This window comes from Pectinophora gossypiella, chromosome 24 (genome assembly GCF_024362695.1).
Source record: "Pectinophora gossypiella chromosome 24, ilPecGoss1.1, whole genome shotgun sequence".
NCBI lineage: Eukaryota > Metazoa > Arthropoda > Insecta > Lepidoptera > Gelechiidae > Pectinophora > Pectinophora gossypiella.
Window position 1 is genome coordinate 5,254,095 of NC_065427.1, and position 12,926 is coordinate 5,267,020.

Here is a 12,926-nt window from a genome sequence, read left to right on the forward strand (position 1 = left end):
ACAAAACACCACTTCGTATAAATTATTTAGATTATTCTATGAAGAAAGCAACCTTCCCTTTTCCGCCAAAAAGCCCCAAAATGACAATAGAACGTAATAAAAATTACAATATATAAAAAAAAACTTAATAGAACCAAGTAGGCCGTCGTTAACACTCTGCCAAATGCACGGGAGTGACAGCACAACGGGTATAAATCCTCAAAGAAATAAGGTCCCTCCGTGAAGCCTGTGAAATCCCGAGGAGGCTTCTGGAAGGAGTTAGGTTGGCTTACATAGACAACAACAGCACGCATAATGTACCTTAGAGTCTAAATGCGGAAAACTAAGCCCACCGACATAGTGGTGCTGATTCCTGTAGACAGCATCTAATTTTATTTTAAGTTATGCCTATCATTTTCTTATCCGCCGAAAAGGAAAGGGACGGATAATCGACAGGCATAAAATTTATGGAACACACGTCAATTTTAGGCAGGAATTTTAAAAACCCTCCCAAATTTATATCTTGGCCAATAACCCGATATAATATTCGCAGAAAATTCTCAAACTCAGAATCATGGTCTGATCTGAAATATCCCCTCAGTATTCGTTACGACGTCACTAACATCCTGTATAAAATGTTACGCACTAGAGAGGAACGTTCTTCTTCTTCTCTCTTGTGGGTTGAGAGGTGGATTACCAACCTCATCAACCCTGGTGTCAGGGTTACTATTGAGCCGCCAAAGGAACCTGACATGACTCATGTAACTACTACATAGTTATGTAACTACTACGTAGTTACATCAGTAAGTAGTAACCGGGACCAACGGCTTAATGAGCCTTCCGAAGCACGGATCGTCTTACTTTCTGACTACTCTAGGGAGATGATGATGATATAAGTATCATCACTGGTGCGTGGGGAGAGTAACCGTTCTATACGTAGTGTTATTCTTTACTCTATGGCTACAGATACAAGGCTAATGTGGGCATCTAGGTGTTGGCGATGCTCTGCTCGATGGAATGCGGAATGATACAGCTGGACAGTGTGCACTTTTATTAATTTATATTATAAAATGTTAACACACGATAGGTACACGTTAGTTAGATTCTAGAAGCAGAAGAAGGCAAGTATTGCCATACTTAAAATATGAAATATAATTTTGTTGGGGATGCCAACAGCTAATAATACTAAAACCTAGAGTTTACAGTGAATAGGCGATTGCTAGGTAATCGTGTCCCATTTTAATGCGAACCACTTAATAAAAACGCCTAGACTAAAAAATGTAAGGCTCTATTCTATCAACGGGTGGTCCACTAACCTCTGGTAGCGACGCGGCTTGCGCCCGCGCAACGCAGTGCCGCCATGGCGGTGTGGTGCGGCGCGCGCATACTGCCCCTCGAACGACGCGTGTACTCCATCACGCTAGTGGTTGGTCTATTTGTTAAAATCTCTTTGGTTAAATAAAAAAATAAATGAGTTGAGAATAACTTAAAAATTGAGCTGACTGCATATATTTAAAAAAAGAAAATCGTGGGTTTTAGTATTGAAGTTAATTATAAATAAAATAATATTGTAATTGGTGCTACATTAAGAAAATAAAAGTTAGATATTCGTTATAAAAATTCATGATTATTAAAAATGTTGAAAAAATAGAAGAAAATATTGCTTTTGCACAATTAATATTACCTACAGAATAGATGTGTGTACGAAAATCATGATTTTAAAAAGAAATAGTGATTGTGTGTTATTAGTGACTTTTTAGTGTTAAAGGTGTATTCGTTTGTGTTACAACGGGTATTGTCTTAGTGTTGGTGGAAACTGATTAGAACAGTTAACTGGATATGAAAATAACACTTCTATTTTTCTCTTTTTTGTTACCTACTGGAATTGATTTACTGTGTATCTTTTTTTTTCCTAAATGGCTTCTGTCAACAGGGACAATTACTGTGTATCTTCACAGACCGTGATCCGGTTAGGTTTATAGAGTATCCTCTAGGTATCAAATAGACATAATTCAAATCGGTGTTATAGTTTCTGAATTGAGAAACACCTCCTTTTTTCGAAGTCGGATAAAAAGGAAGCTTTGTACTTTTTGAACTAGCGATTTGGGTGAAATTTTACTTACCCCGTCTCCCATAAAAACGCCTAAAAAATGTTCAACATCCCATTCAAAACCACTTTAAACAGTTCTCTGTAAAATCCATGATAGCCCTGTTCGGAGAACGAGTCCCTGGTTTGATTTCAGGCTTGGGCCTGAATTCGGCTTACATACATAAACAGCCTATATACGTCCCACTGCTAGGCACAGGCCTCCCCTCAATCAACCGGAGGGGGTATGGAGCATACTCCACCACGCTGCTCCACTGCGGGTTGGTGGAGGTGCTTTTACGGCTAATAGCCGGGACCAACGGCTTAACGTGCCCTCCAAAGCACGGAATCATCTTACATTTTCGGACAATCAGGTGATTCAAGCCTGAAAAGTCCTTACCAAACAAAGGACAGTCTCACAAAGTGATTTCGATTTCCCATCGGGAATCGAACCCGGATCTCCAGATCGTGAGTCTAACGCTCTAACCACTAGACCACGGAGGCTGTTTCGAATTCGGCTTAATGAGTTTGAATTCATGTTTGGACCATAGATAATATTAGTATCATATGGTTTCCAGGATCTGTACCCGGTTAATGGTAATCGGCTCGCCTCCTATTGGACTCAAACTTAGCTGCAGAGCTTGTAGAAGACCTTGCCGCTCTCGTCTTCTAAACACTATTAATCATCTACAAAAGATGTATGAGGCCTGATGAAACATAGCTGGCGACGAGTGGGTGTACTGTACACATCTGCCTATCGCTTTGCCGATGCAAGCGTGATGTTATGTTATGTTTAAACAGCTCTACTTCATAAGAAAGTTATCTTATCAAATGAGGAACGTCTGCAAACGCCTGCAGTTTCATGCATGGGAACAAGAAAACAATAGCACTGTTAGCGAATCACTAATCTGCGTTGTATGTAATTTGTTAGGATAATGCCGGCAGGTCAAGTTGCGAGAAAGAATTCACACGAGGTATAACATCATACCGCTCATCATTATGGAGGAGCTCGGTGGCGCAGCGGTTAACGCGCTTGGTCTGCGATTGTTGAAGTTAAGCAACTTTCGCAAAGGCCGGGGTGACCACAAAAAATAAAGTTTTCATCTCGAGCTCCTCCGTGCTTCGGAAGGCACGTTAAGCCGTTGGTCCCGGCTGCATTAGCAGTCGTTAATAACCATCAATACGCACTGGGCCCGCGTGATGGTTTAAGGCCCGGTCTCCCTATCCATCCATAGGGAAGGCCCGTGCCCCAGCAGTGGGGACGTTAATGGGCTGATGATGATGATGATGATACCGACAGGTCAAGTTGCGAGGAAGAATTCACACGAGGTATAACATCATACCGCAACTGTCAGTACTATTCAGAGGCGGAGGACAGGAGTCCTAGTACGGCTTTGAAATAGACTACTCTGGGCGCCATCCCACTCGCGACAGACAGAGTACTGCGGGGCGGAAGGCAAGAGGGAAACCACTGCCCTATTTTACCCTAAAAAGTACCGCGGAGAATGCTACACCGACAAGAGCGTGGCTCTTAAATGTAAAATTGACCTTCAACAAGCTTATCCCTGATAACATGGAATAAATGATTCTGATTATCATCTCCCTAGCATTATCCCGTTTTTCACGGGGTTCGCTTACCTAACCTGAAGATTTGACAGGTCCGGTTGTTTCCAGAAGCGACTGTCTGACTGACCTTCCAACCCGCGAAGGGAAAGCCAGCCTAATACAGGTTAGGTCACATATCTCCAAAAATGCATTTCTCGGTAATGTGGGTTTCCTCACGATGTTATCCTTCTCCGATGAGCACATGATAATCATTTATGATCCAAACATGAATTCGAAAATAAACTCGACAATTGATTTAGGCCTGAGCTGGATTCGAACCTGCGGCCTCAAAGTGAGAGGCAGGCGTGGTTCTCTATCTTTACTCATAAAATTTTATGTAATAATTTACCATGGCATACTGTTACTTGTCCTATTATTAGTTTCGCATAGTATTAATTTGTCATAACTTTTTTAGCATAATTTCGAAACTCATATCTACTATAAGCATAATAACTAATGACAATAATGATATATAAGCATAATTATTATAAGCATAAACTATACTCCGAATAAGAAAAGTTTTGACGCAACTTTGAACATTTTCGAAACTTACTTTTTCCTTGGCTGCATTTGATTCATGATTGTGACTTTTTATATTTCTTGCCACTATTTCATGCTGTTGGTCATCATTCGGTATACTTTTCGTGTGTAAGATAAACATGCTGGCGGCTTAGGGGTAGCCCAAGGGCCACCCCCGCCGCAACCTAACCTAATGTTATGCCTTGTAAAAATTATGACAAAACACTATTTTTTATTCTAAAAAAGAATTATGGATACCTATTTATATGCGAATCAAATTTATACCAACAAATATTAGTCTAAAAATAAGTTATATCTAACAAAACAGTATTCCTAGATGTTATTATGGGAAAGTACTATTATGCTAGAAAACTTTATGCAAAAAGGATTATGATAATTAAAATGATGACAAAAACATTTATGCAATTTAAGAGAATCCCGGCAGGCGATCTATTAACTGGGCTACCACGGTTTCCTTCAACAAGTTTATCCACTATACTAGTTTATCTACTATCGGTTTGGTAACCGTATAGATTTCTCTAGTTTGTATATAAAAAAAAAACCAAATCGGTCACGCCGTGTTCGAGTCTTCAACCCTATTATTATTATTATTGAACCGCCAAAAGCCCCTGACGTGGCTCAAGTAACGACTACGTACTTACCAGTAAGTAGTGACCGGGATCAACGGCTTAACGTGCCTTCCGAAGCACGGATCATTTTACTTCTGGACAATCAGGTGATCAGCCTGCAATGTCCTAACCAAACTAGGGATCACAAAGTGATTTGTCCTCACCGGGATTCGAACCTGGGACCTCCGGACAGAACGCTCAACCACTGGACCATGGAGGCCGTTGGCGTATTCGAGTAATTTTGGAACATACTTGAAAAAAGATCCCGACGAATTGAGAACCTCCTCCTTTTAGAAGTCGGCTAAAAACTATAATTTATTATCTGTTTCAATCACAATTTGATCGGTTACTGTGCTCACGATATAGTTTCTTATCTGTGTAATCAATTGAATCCAGCTCGGTAGCCATTTTCATTTTATCAAAGATCTAGACAGATTGAACAAGAAATCTAGCTTCGTTGTAGGTACATTTTTTGTACTAGATATTTAGTTTTTTTCGCTTTAATCTATTGAAAAACCGGTAATTCTGTAGATGTTAGAAGTAAGTTACTTAAATGAGGGTAGTTCAGGAGAGTTCCACTTACCTAATTTTTAAAAAGAGAGTCAAAGAGCACTTTTTATCTATAGAGTATTCTTAGTCTAAGTATATACTTACTCCTGGTCATATGGCTTACGGCCATTTAAGACCCAGAGGAGGTGTGGTCTGCGTCCGTTACGAATTGGTGCGGGGCGGAAATAACCCTTCTACACGCTCTCTCTCTCTATTTAAGAGCTGCGCTCTTGTCGGTGGAGTAATCGCCATTCCTCTGTTCTTCCCGCCAAAACCTTCACCTCCCGATACGACACGACCTGCACCTTCTCTTTTATTTGTTTCACAAATCTTCTCCTAGGTCTACCCCTTCCTCTCTTCTCTTAAATTTTTCCTTCCATAATGTTTGTTATAAATGAATCGTGTCGTATCAGGTGGCTACTCATATTTCTTCTCCGGTTCTCTATAGTCTTCAATATGGTCCTCTTTTCTTCAACTCTTTCCAGCACTTATTCATTTGACACCATTTCAGTCCGGCTTAAACCCTCCATCCTTCGCCAACACCACATCTCAAACGCTTCCAACCTCTCTCTGTCTCTCTGTGTCATAGTCCACGTTTCACTTCCATAGAGTGCAATGCTTCTACACGCATTCATCTTTATTATATTTAGGTAAAGTGTAATTCTGGTCAGCTAGGTAAAGTTCGTCAAGCTTAAAAACTCCGAGGTGATTGCTCTGGGCGTGAAATTTGAGGGCACGCTGTAACTCGTGGTCGTGGCTTGTGGTCAGCAGTGGTCGCTCCGACCTTCACCTTGAACTTAACCGGGCCACCTCTGTAGCCGTCTTGTCCGGTTCATGGCAATAGGCTCGCTAATGCCAACGACACACTATAGGCCTCTACCTACCACTTTGGAGATACAAGCGTGATGTTTTTTCTTGGAGTAGTGTATTTTATTATGTTCATTAGACAGTTAAAGAAACGAGCCTATAATATTTGTGTGCGACTAAACTCTTCATCGGAATTAGTCGTAAGGTTCCAAAGTGATAGGATTTTGGTATGTAATTAAAAAAGTAACATGTTAACTTTTTAATAATCGTACACTGATAACATAGCTAAATCATTATCAGGTCTTAGCCAATTTTCGTTTTATTATTTGATTATGACAATTGATTGACTGTCGATTGTCATAATCGTTTGCGACTTAGCGTATTAATATGTTACGGAATATAGCTATAATTGATAAAGATGTTGTACTTTTGTAAAATGGAATGGGCTGCCGGCGTCGGTGTTTCCTGTATCTTATAACCTGGGGTCCTTTAAATCACAGGTGAATAGGCATTTTCTGGGTAAGCTCGTTCCAACGTCGATCTTTTCTTCTCCTCGTGGAAGAATGAAGACAAGAGCAAACCCATCTTAAATAAAAAAAAACATATTGTAAGATTATCTTTCCTGTAATTTCAGATCGAGCCGAACACAGCGTTCTTGCGAGCGGCGCGCGCCGGCCAGCTGGACACGGTCGTCGATCTACTCGACTCCGGCGCAGTCAAGGATATCAACACTAGCAACTCGGTAAGATTCAGTGATGGGCAGTAGAAAGGCGCAAAAGTTATGTAAAAAGAGCTTTATTACTTACAGTTGCGCTCACGATCCGGAGGCCCCGGGTTCAAATCCCGGTGGGGACATATCAGAAAAATCACTTGAAAAAATAAAAACAGTCTATTTAATTTTTCATTTTCAACGTGAACTTCTGGGCATATATAGTACAAATAAAGATATTATTATTATATTATAAACACGCCTCACCTAGCTTTCTGTTAGACCTTCTTCTTCTATCGTGTGGGCTGTGAAGTTACCAACCTCAGCAAACCTGGTGTCAGAGTTATTATTGAGCCGCCAAAGGCCCCTGACATGACTCATGTAACGACTTACATCAGTAAGTAGTAACCGGGACGAATGGCTTATCATGCCTGCTTACTTTCGGACAATCAGGTGATCAGCCTGTAATGTCCTAAGCAAACTAGGGATCACAAAGTGATTTTTGTGACTGGGGCCTCCGGATCGTGAGCCCAACGCTCAACCACTGGACCACGGAGGCCGTGTTGTGCTCCTAGTGATACCACTAGGCATTTTTTTATAATCTAGAAATTTTTCCAGCTCCATATTCCCTAGTGCACTTCTATTATTAGCCACGGCTGCAATATAAGTCGCACTTCCATTCAATTTGTGGCTATCAGCGCGTTAATCGAGGATATCGCCTCCCACGGGATCCGTTATGGTCGCGTTGCACTAGGGACTTGCGGGTTTGCGTTACCCGTTCACCTACTAATCTACTAACTTCACATCGTGCGTTTTCGTTCGCCGCTATAAAATATGACTTGGTGCTACTATAGGAGCTCGGTGGCGCAGCGGTAAAAGCGCTCGGTCTACGATTGTTGAAGTTAAGCAACTTTCGCAAAGGCCGGTCATAGGATGGGTGACCACAAAAAAAAAAGTTTTCATCTCGAGCTCCTCCGTGCTTCGGAAGGCACGTTAAGCCGTTGGTCCCGGCTGCATTAGCAGTCGTTAATAACCATCAGTCCGCACTGGGGCCGCGTGGTGGTTTAAGGCCCGATCTCCCTATCCATCTATAGGGAAGGCCCGTGCCCCAGCAGTGGGGACGTTAATGGGCTGATGATGTGTGCTACGAGACTAATCGGTCTTCGAATTGTCAAGTTGGTTCTTTGCAATGAGGGTCTTTCTAGGCTACGTTCCTCATAAACAATATAGACGGTGCTGTCAAGAGCCGTGGTATCCCAGTTGGTGGAACGCTTGCCTCTCACTTTGAGGTCGCAGGTTCGAATCCAGAACAGGCCTAAACCAATCATTGTCGAATTCATTTTCGCATTCATGTTTGAATCATAAATTGATGGATCATAAAAGAAAGAAAGAAAGAAAGAAAGAAACATTTATTATTTAGGACACCATAGACACGGATTACATATATATACATTATAAAATCAATCAATATCTCGGATAAACTTGTTGAAGGAAGCCGCGGTAGCCCAATTGGTAGAACGAGCGTTCTACCCCTTACTTTGAGGTCGCAGGGTCGAAACCAGCACAATTGTTTGGATCATAAATGATTATCTCATACTCAGCGGTGAAGGAAAACGTCGTGAGGAAACCCACATTCCCGAGAAATGCATTTTCGGAGGCGGGAAGAAGTTCAGACAGGCAGTCGCTTCTGTTAAAAACCGGTCCTGTCAAATCTTCAGGTTAGGTAGACGGACCCTGTGAAAAACGGGATAATGCTAGGGAGATGATGATAAACCAGTATTTATAGAGACAAAGTTGCAGGATGTGTGTAGTGTGGCTGTATGACGCATAACATTGAACACATCCTGGCAGGTAGCAAAGATATTATCTCAACTATATCGCATAATAACTGTATCTACGAGTATACATATGTTTCGCATTTTGCCATTATGTTGCGAGGGTTTTCAGGTCACTATGTTATCTGTGGTTGTGGTATGAAACGAGAAAAATAATGGTATTATTCCGAATGTACGTTGTTCATAATGTTTTTTAATGAATTGTGTCGTGTCAGTGTGAATTTTTATATGTACATGTTATATGTATTAGGTAATTAATATAACACAATTAACATGGCCGCTCACGAAAGAGCACATTTATAAAATTAGAGTGGCACAACGGGTTTTTTTTTTGACGTAACTTTTTGTAGATTTGCCGCAGGTGGCATTAACTACTTGGCCGGACAAATGGGAAGCGCTGAAGGCTCTCACCCGGTACAACGTTTAAAACAACAGGCCTGAGGGTGCCCAGTTGGGCGCGAACCTCGGCTCAGGGCGTCGTCTGAGAGGAAAAGTATTTGAAAGAATTTATCGACCCCAGTGGGTCGATAGCGATAAGTGCTGATTGAGGGAAGTCGTCGACCACGCCGGCGGGGTCGATATCGGGGTCCTGAAGACACAACGGGCTATGGAGCGCGCACTGTAGATCCACCTGGTAGATCGTATACCAAACGTCGAAATTCGGCAACGCACTAAAGTCGTAGATGTAGGTACACGAATCGATAGGCTTACTAAGACACTTGGCAAGACGGGAAGACAACAGATGGACTAAGGCTGTTACAGAATGGTGGACAAGGAATGGTATGCGATATCGAGGCAGACCACCAGCCCGGTGGTCGGATGTCATTGTGAGGTATGCCGGAAAGCAATGGATGAGACTTGCACAAGATCGGAAAGGAGGGCGTGAAAGAGAGGAGGCGTATACTCAGCAGTGGGTGGATACAGGCTGAGTAGATAGATAGAATTAACAGAAACAGAAACACCATGGGCGTAAGGTAACTTTATTGGTTGTTCATTGCCAATATTGCCGTTCTGTTATACAGGGTGTTAGTAACATCGTAACGAATAGGTACTGATTCAAACCATGATTCTGAGTTAATATCAAGGGGCGCCTTTTTGAAAAATCACATCCTAAATAACAATGGATGGAAGATGTAATGGAACCTAGGTGTAATAAAATGGGTCATCATATATACCCAAACTCAAAGATAAAAGATGCATATGTCTGTTATCCATGACATTAAAGGTTAAACGAAGGAAAATCTGTATAGCGCCATATATTTTGTTTTTGGTGAATATAGCCTGGAAAGTCCTTCTGAGCAATATTAACGGATTCTCATCAGAATCAGAATCATCCGAATCATTTCAGAATCATTTATTCAACGTAATTATCATGGATAAACTTGTTGAAGGTCAATGTAACATTTTTGAATTTACGTCATTTCGCAAGGTGTTATGGCTGAGGAGAAGAAATGACAAGAAACTGCAACAGCAACACATCTTTTAAAAACCAATGAGGATATACATTACAAGTTATTTAATAACTAGAGGAACACATTCAATACCAGACATTTTTATCATTTAGGTAGTCATTAATCTTATAATAAGCTTTTTTACATAAAGTAAGCTTCACGTGAGCTTTAAATTTATTTTCTGACAAATTTAAAATATTATCTGGTATTTTATTGTAAAAACGTATACATAACCCCAAAAAAGATGAATTTAATTTACTTAATCTAGAATTTTGAATAGCAATTTTATGTTTATTTCTTGTATTGTAAGTATGCTCTCATTTTCTCGAAAACACTAAAGGCGTATGCTTTGCTAGCCTCTGTTAAACCCATAAAGCAGTCGTAATTATTTTTATAGCCGCCGTAATGTACGCGATGCGTGATAATTGTTACGTGGTCCGTAGTAATTTCATTTACCGGTGACAACGTACCGGTATAGCACCGGTATTTTAACGGTAAAACCGAAAACGAGTGCAACTTCAAACTCTATGTTTAAGTTGGTTACATCCGTTTATGTATAGCAATTCAACGCCTGAAGAAGGCTAATGTCCATCTACACGCAGAAATTATCCGCGTGCAAATATTTTATATTCACATAAGTGTCGCAATGTTTTGTTACTATGCTACTTTTTTGTTACAGTTACACGGTTTAGATAAAATATAAACTTGAAATGTATTTTGTTTGATATATAAATATAAATAAATGCTCTAAAGTATAGCCAAGAGTATTTTGCTAACGATTATAACAATCGACAGTGACAGTGATAAAAATGTATGGACATGTCACCTTACATCAATCCCATGGTATAAATAAATAAATAAATAAAATAATGCTCAATCCTATGACAAGCCGCCATTGCTAGCCCATTGATGACGTAAGTGTCAGCACTGTGTTACCATTAAATTGGTATCTCCAACATTCCAAAGACGTAAATTTTATTATTGAATATTAAATGAATTACTGACTAATGTATTTAATTACTATTACTTGTCACGTATATAAAAATAATTAAAACTCTAAGTAAAAGTTCAAAATTGCATTGCAAAGTAAATTGAAAACATTGGTCGTGGGTAATTTATTTTTTAAGAAATGGCAACGCAGGCTGGGATGACGTCAGGTGGGCTAACCTTGAAATGTTAGCTGTCACTTTTGAGCATACCTGGTTTTCTTATACCATGATCAATCCCGTACAACTTAGCTATCCCCCCCCCCCCAAGATTCTAAATGATACATAAACTAAGCGTTCTATTCAAAGTTCTATAAATAAAATAGCTAAATCTTATCTTAAATCAAACGGCATAATGTCCATAGTATAATAATGCGTGACATTAAAACTTGTGTTGAATAAAAATAATATCGAATTATTACGGTCATTGTGTCCACGAATACGGCCTTCGATGTGCGTGTGATACGCTCCACTGGGTTTTGTTAGTAGCCCCTTCTTACTTACAAGCATAGAATAAGTAATAATACTACGCACAGTCATGAGCAATATAATGTACCCACTTTAGGACTCTGTCGCACTAACATATTTGACATTTAGCGAGACTTACAGTTCAATTTGTCAAAAAAGTTAATGTGACATGGTACCAAAGTGTATACATATTAATGCTCGTGACTACCTACTTCTTCTTCGTCTATCGTATAGGTTGTGAATTGAATTACCAACCTCATCAACCCTCCAGTCCACTTACATCAGTAAGTAGTAACCGGGACCAACGGCTTAACGTGCCTTCGGAAGCATGAATGTCTTCCTTTTTGGATAATCAGGTGATTAGTCTGTAATGTCCTAACCAAAATAGGAGTAACAAAGTAATTTTTGTGATATTTCCCCACCGGGATTCGAACTCGAGGCCTCCGGATCGTGAGCCCAACGCTCAACCTGAACTTGAACTGGACCACGAAGGTCGTTGTTTTTAATTACGATGAGGACGAAACTAATAAACAAATAATAAATATTTTATTTGCATTTTATAAAAAAGAAGGGAGATGAGTTTTAGGCGGTTACAAGGCATTTCTTTGTGGTTTTGTCTATAAGGAGACAATATAAGTAGTACCTATGTATAATTTGCAAAAATAAATGCACATTGTTACAACAAACACACTAGTGAATGAAGTTGCACATTTTGAATGGTATTTTAATTGTAATCGGATCTCACGTACAACTTGTAATCATTAGTTTTTCTAACTTCGGTCACCTATTATTTGTGCAACATGATTTTTTATATTGCGTTGCGTAAGAATAATGAGAACCTATTTTCAGTAGGATAAATAAATATAGAAGTTTCCTTATAGACAACGGATTATCTATCGTATAATACGCTTAGATTTTCCTTGAATTACAACATTAACAATGCCTTGTATCCGCCTAAAAGACGTTATTTCCTATAATTTATGTTTAGTGTGGGTACTTAGTTCATCGTACGATCAGCTGCAAAAGTTCAATCAGTTTCTTGCAAAGTAATAAATTAACTGGTTGCACTTAAGACCTCTTGGTTACATGTCGTTTCTGCAATAGACCAAAAACACGTACAAAAACATAAATTTTATAATTATGACAAGTTTTCGTTCATAATTTCACCACTGTTTACAAATAATTCGCTGGGCTCAGTGACTGTAATTTTGCTACCTTTGGCTACCCCGTCGTCAGCTCATGTTATGTTATTTTTTATATTTATTAATTTCGTCCTATCCGGATTAACATATCTATAGAAATA

The 12,926-nt window shown here is 39.7% G+C and overlaps 1 protein-coding gene across 3 annotated transcripts in view; it reads left to right on the forward strand.

Annotated features, from left to right (window-relative positions):
- LOC126377796 (ankyrin-3-like) overlaps positions 1-12,926 on the forward strand; it is a 215,637-nt gene that overhangs the window by 83,972 nt on the left and 118,739 nt on the right. For 2 of the 3 annotated variants that reach the window (XM_050025634.1, XM_050025633.1), the window contains exon 2: positions 6,809-6,916. In XM_050025634.1, coding sequence (XP_049881591.1) covers positions 6,809-6,916 — 108 coding nt within the window. Of the gene's footprint in view, positions 1-1,311; positions 1,406-6,808; positions 6,917-12,926 lie in introns of those variants that run through there. The other variant, XM_050025635.1, reaches the window with a different exon arrangement.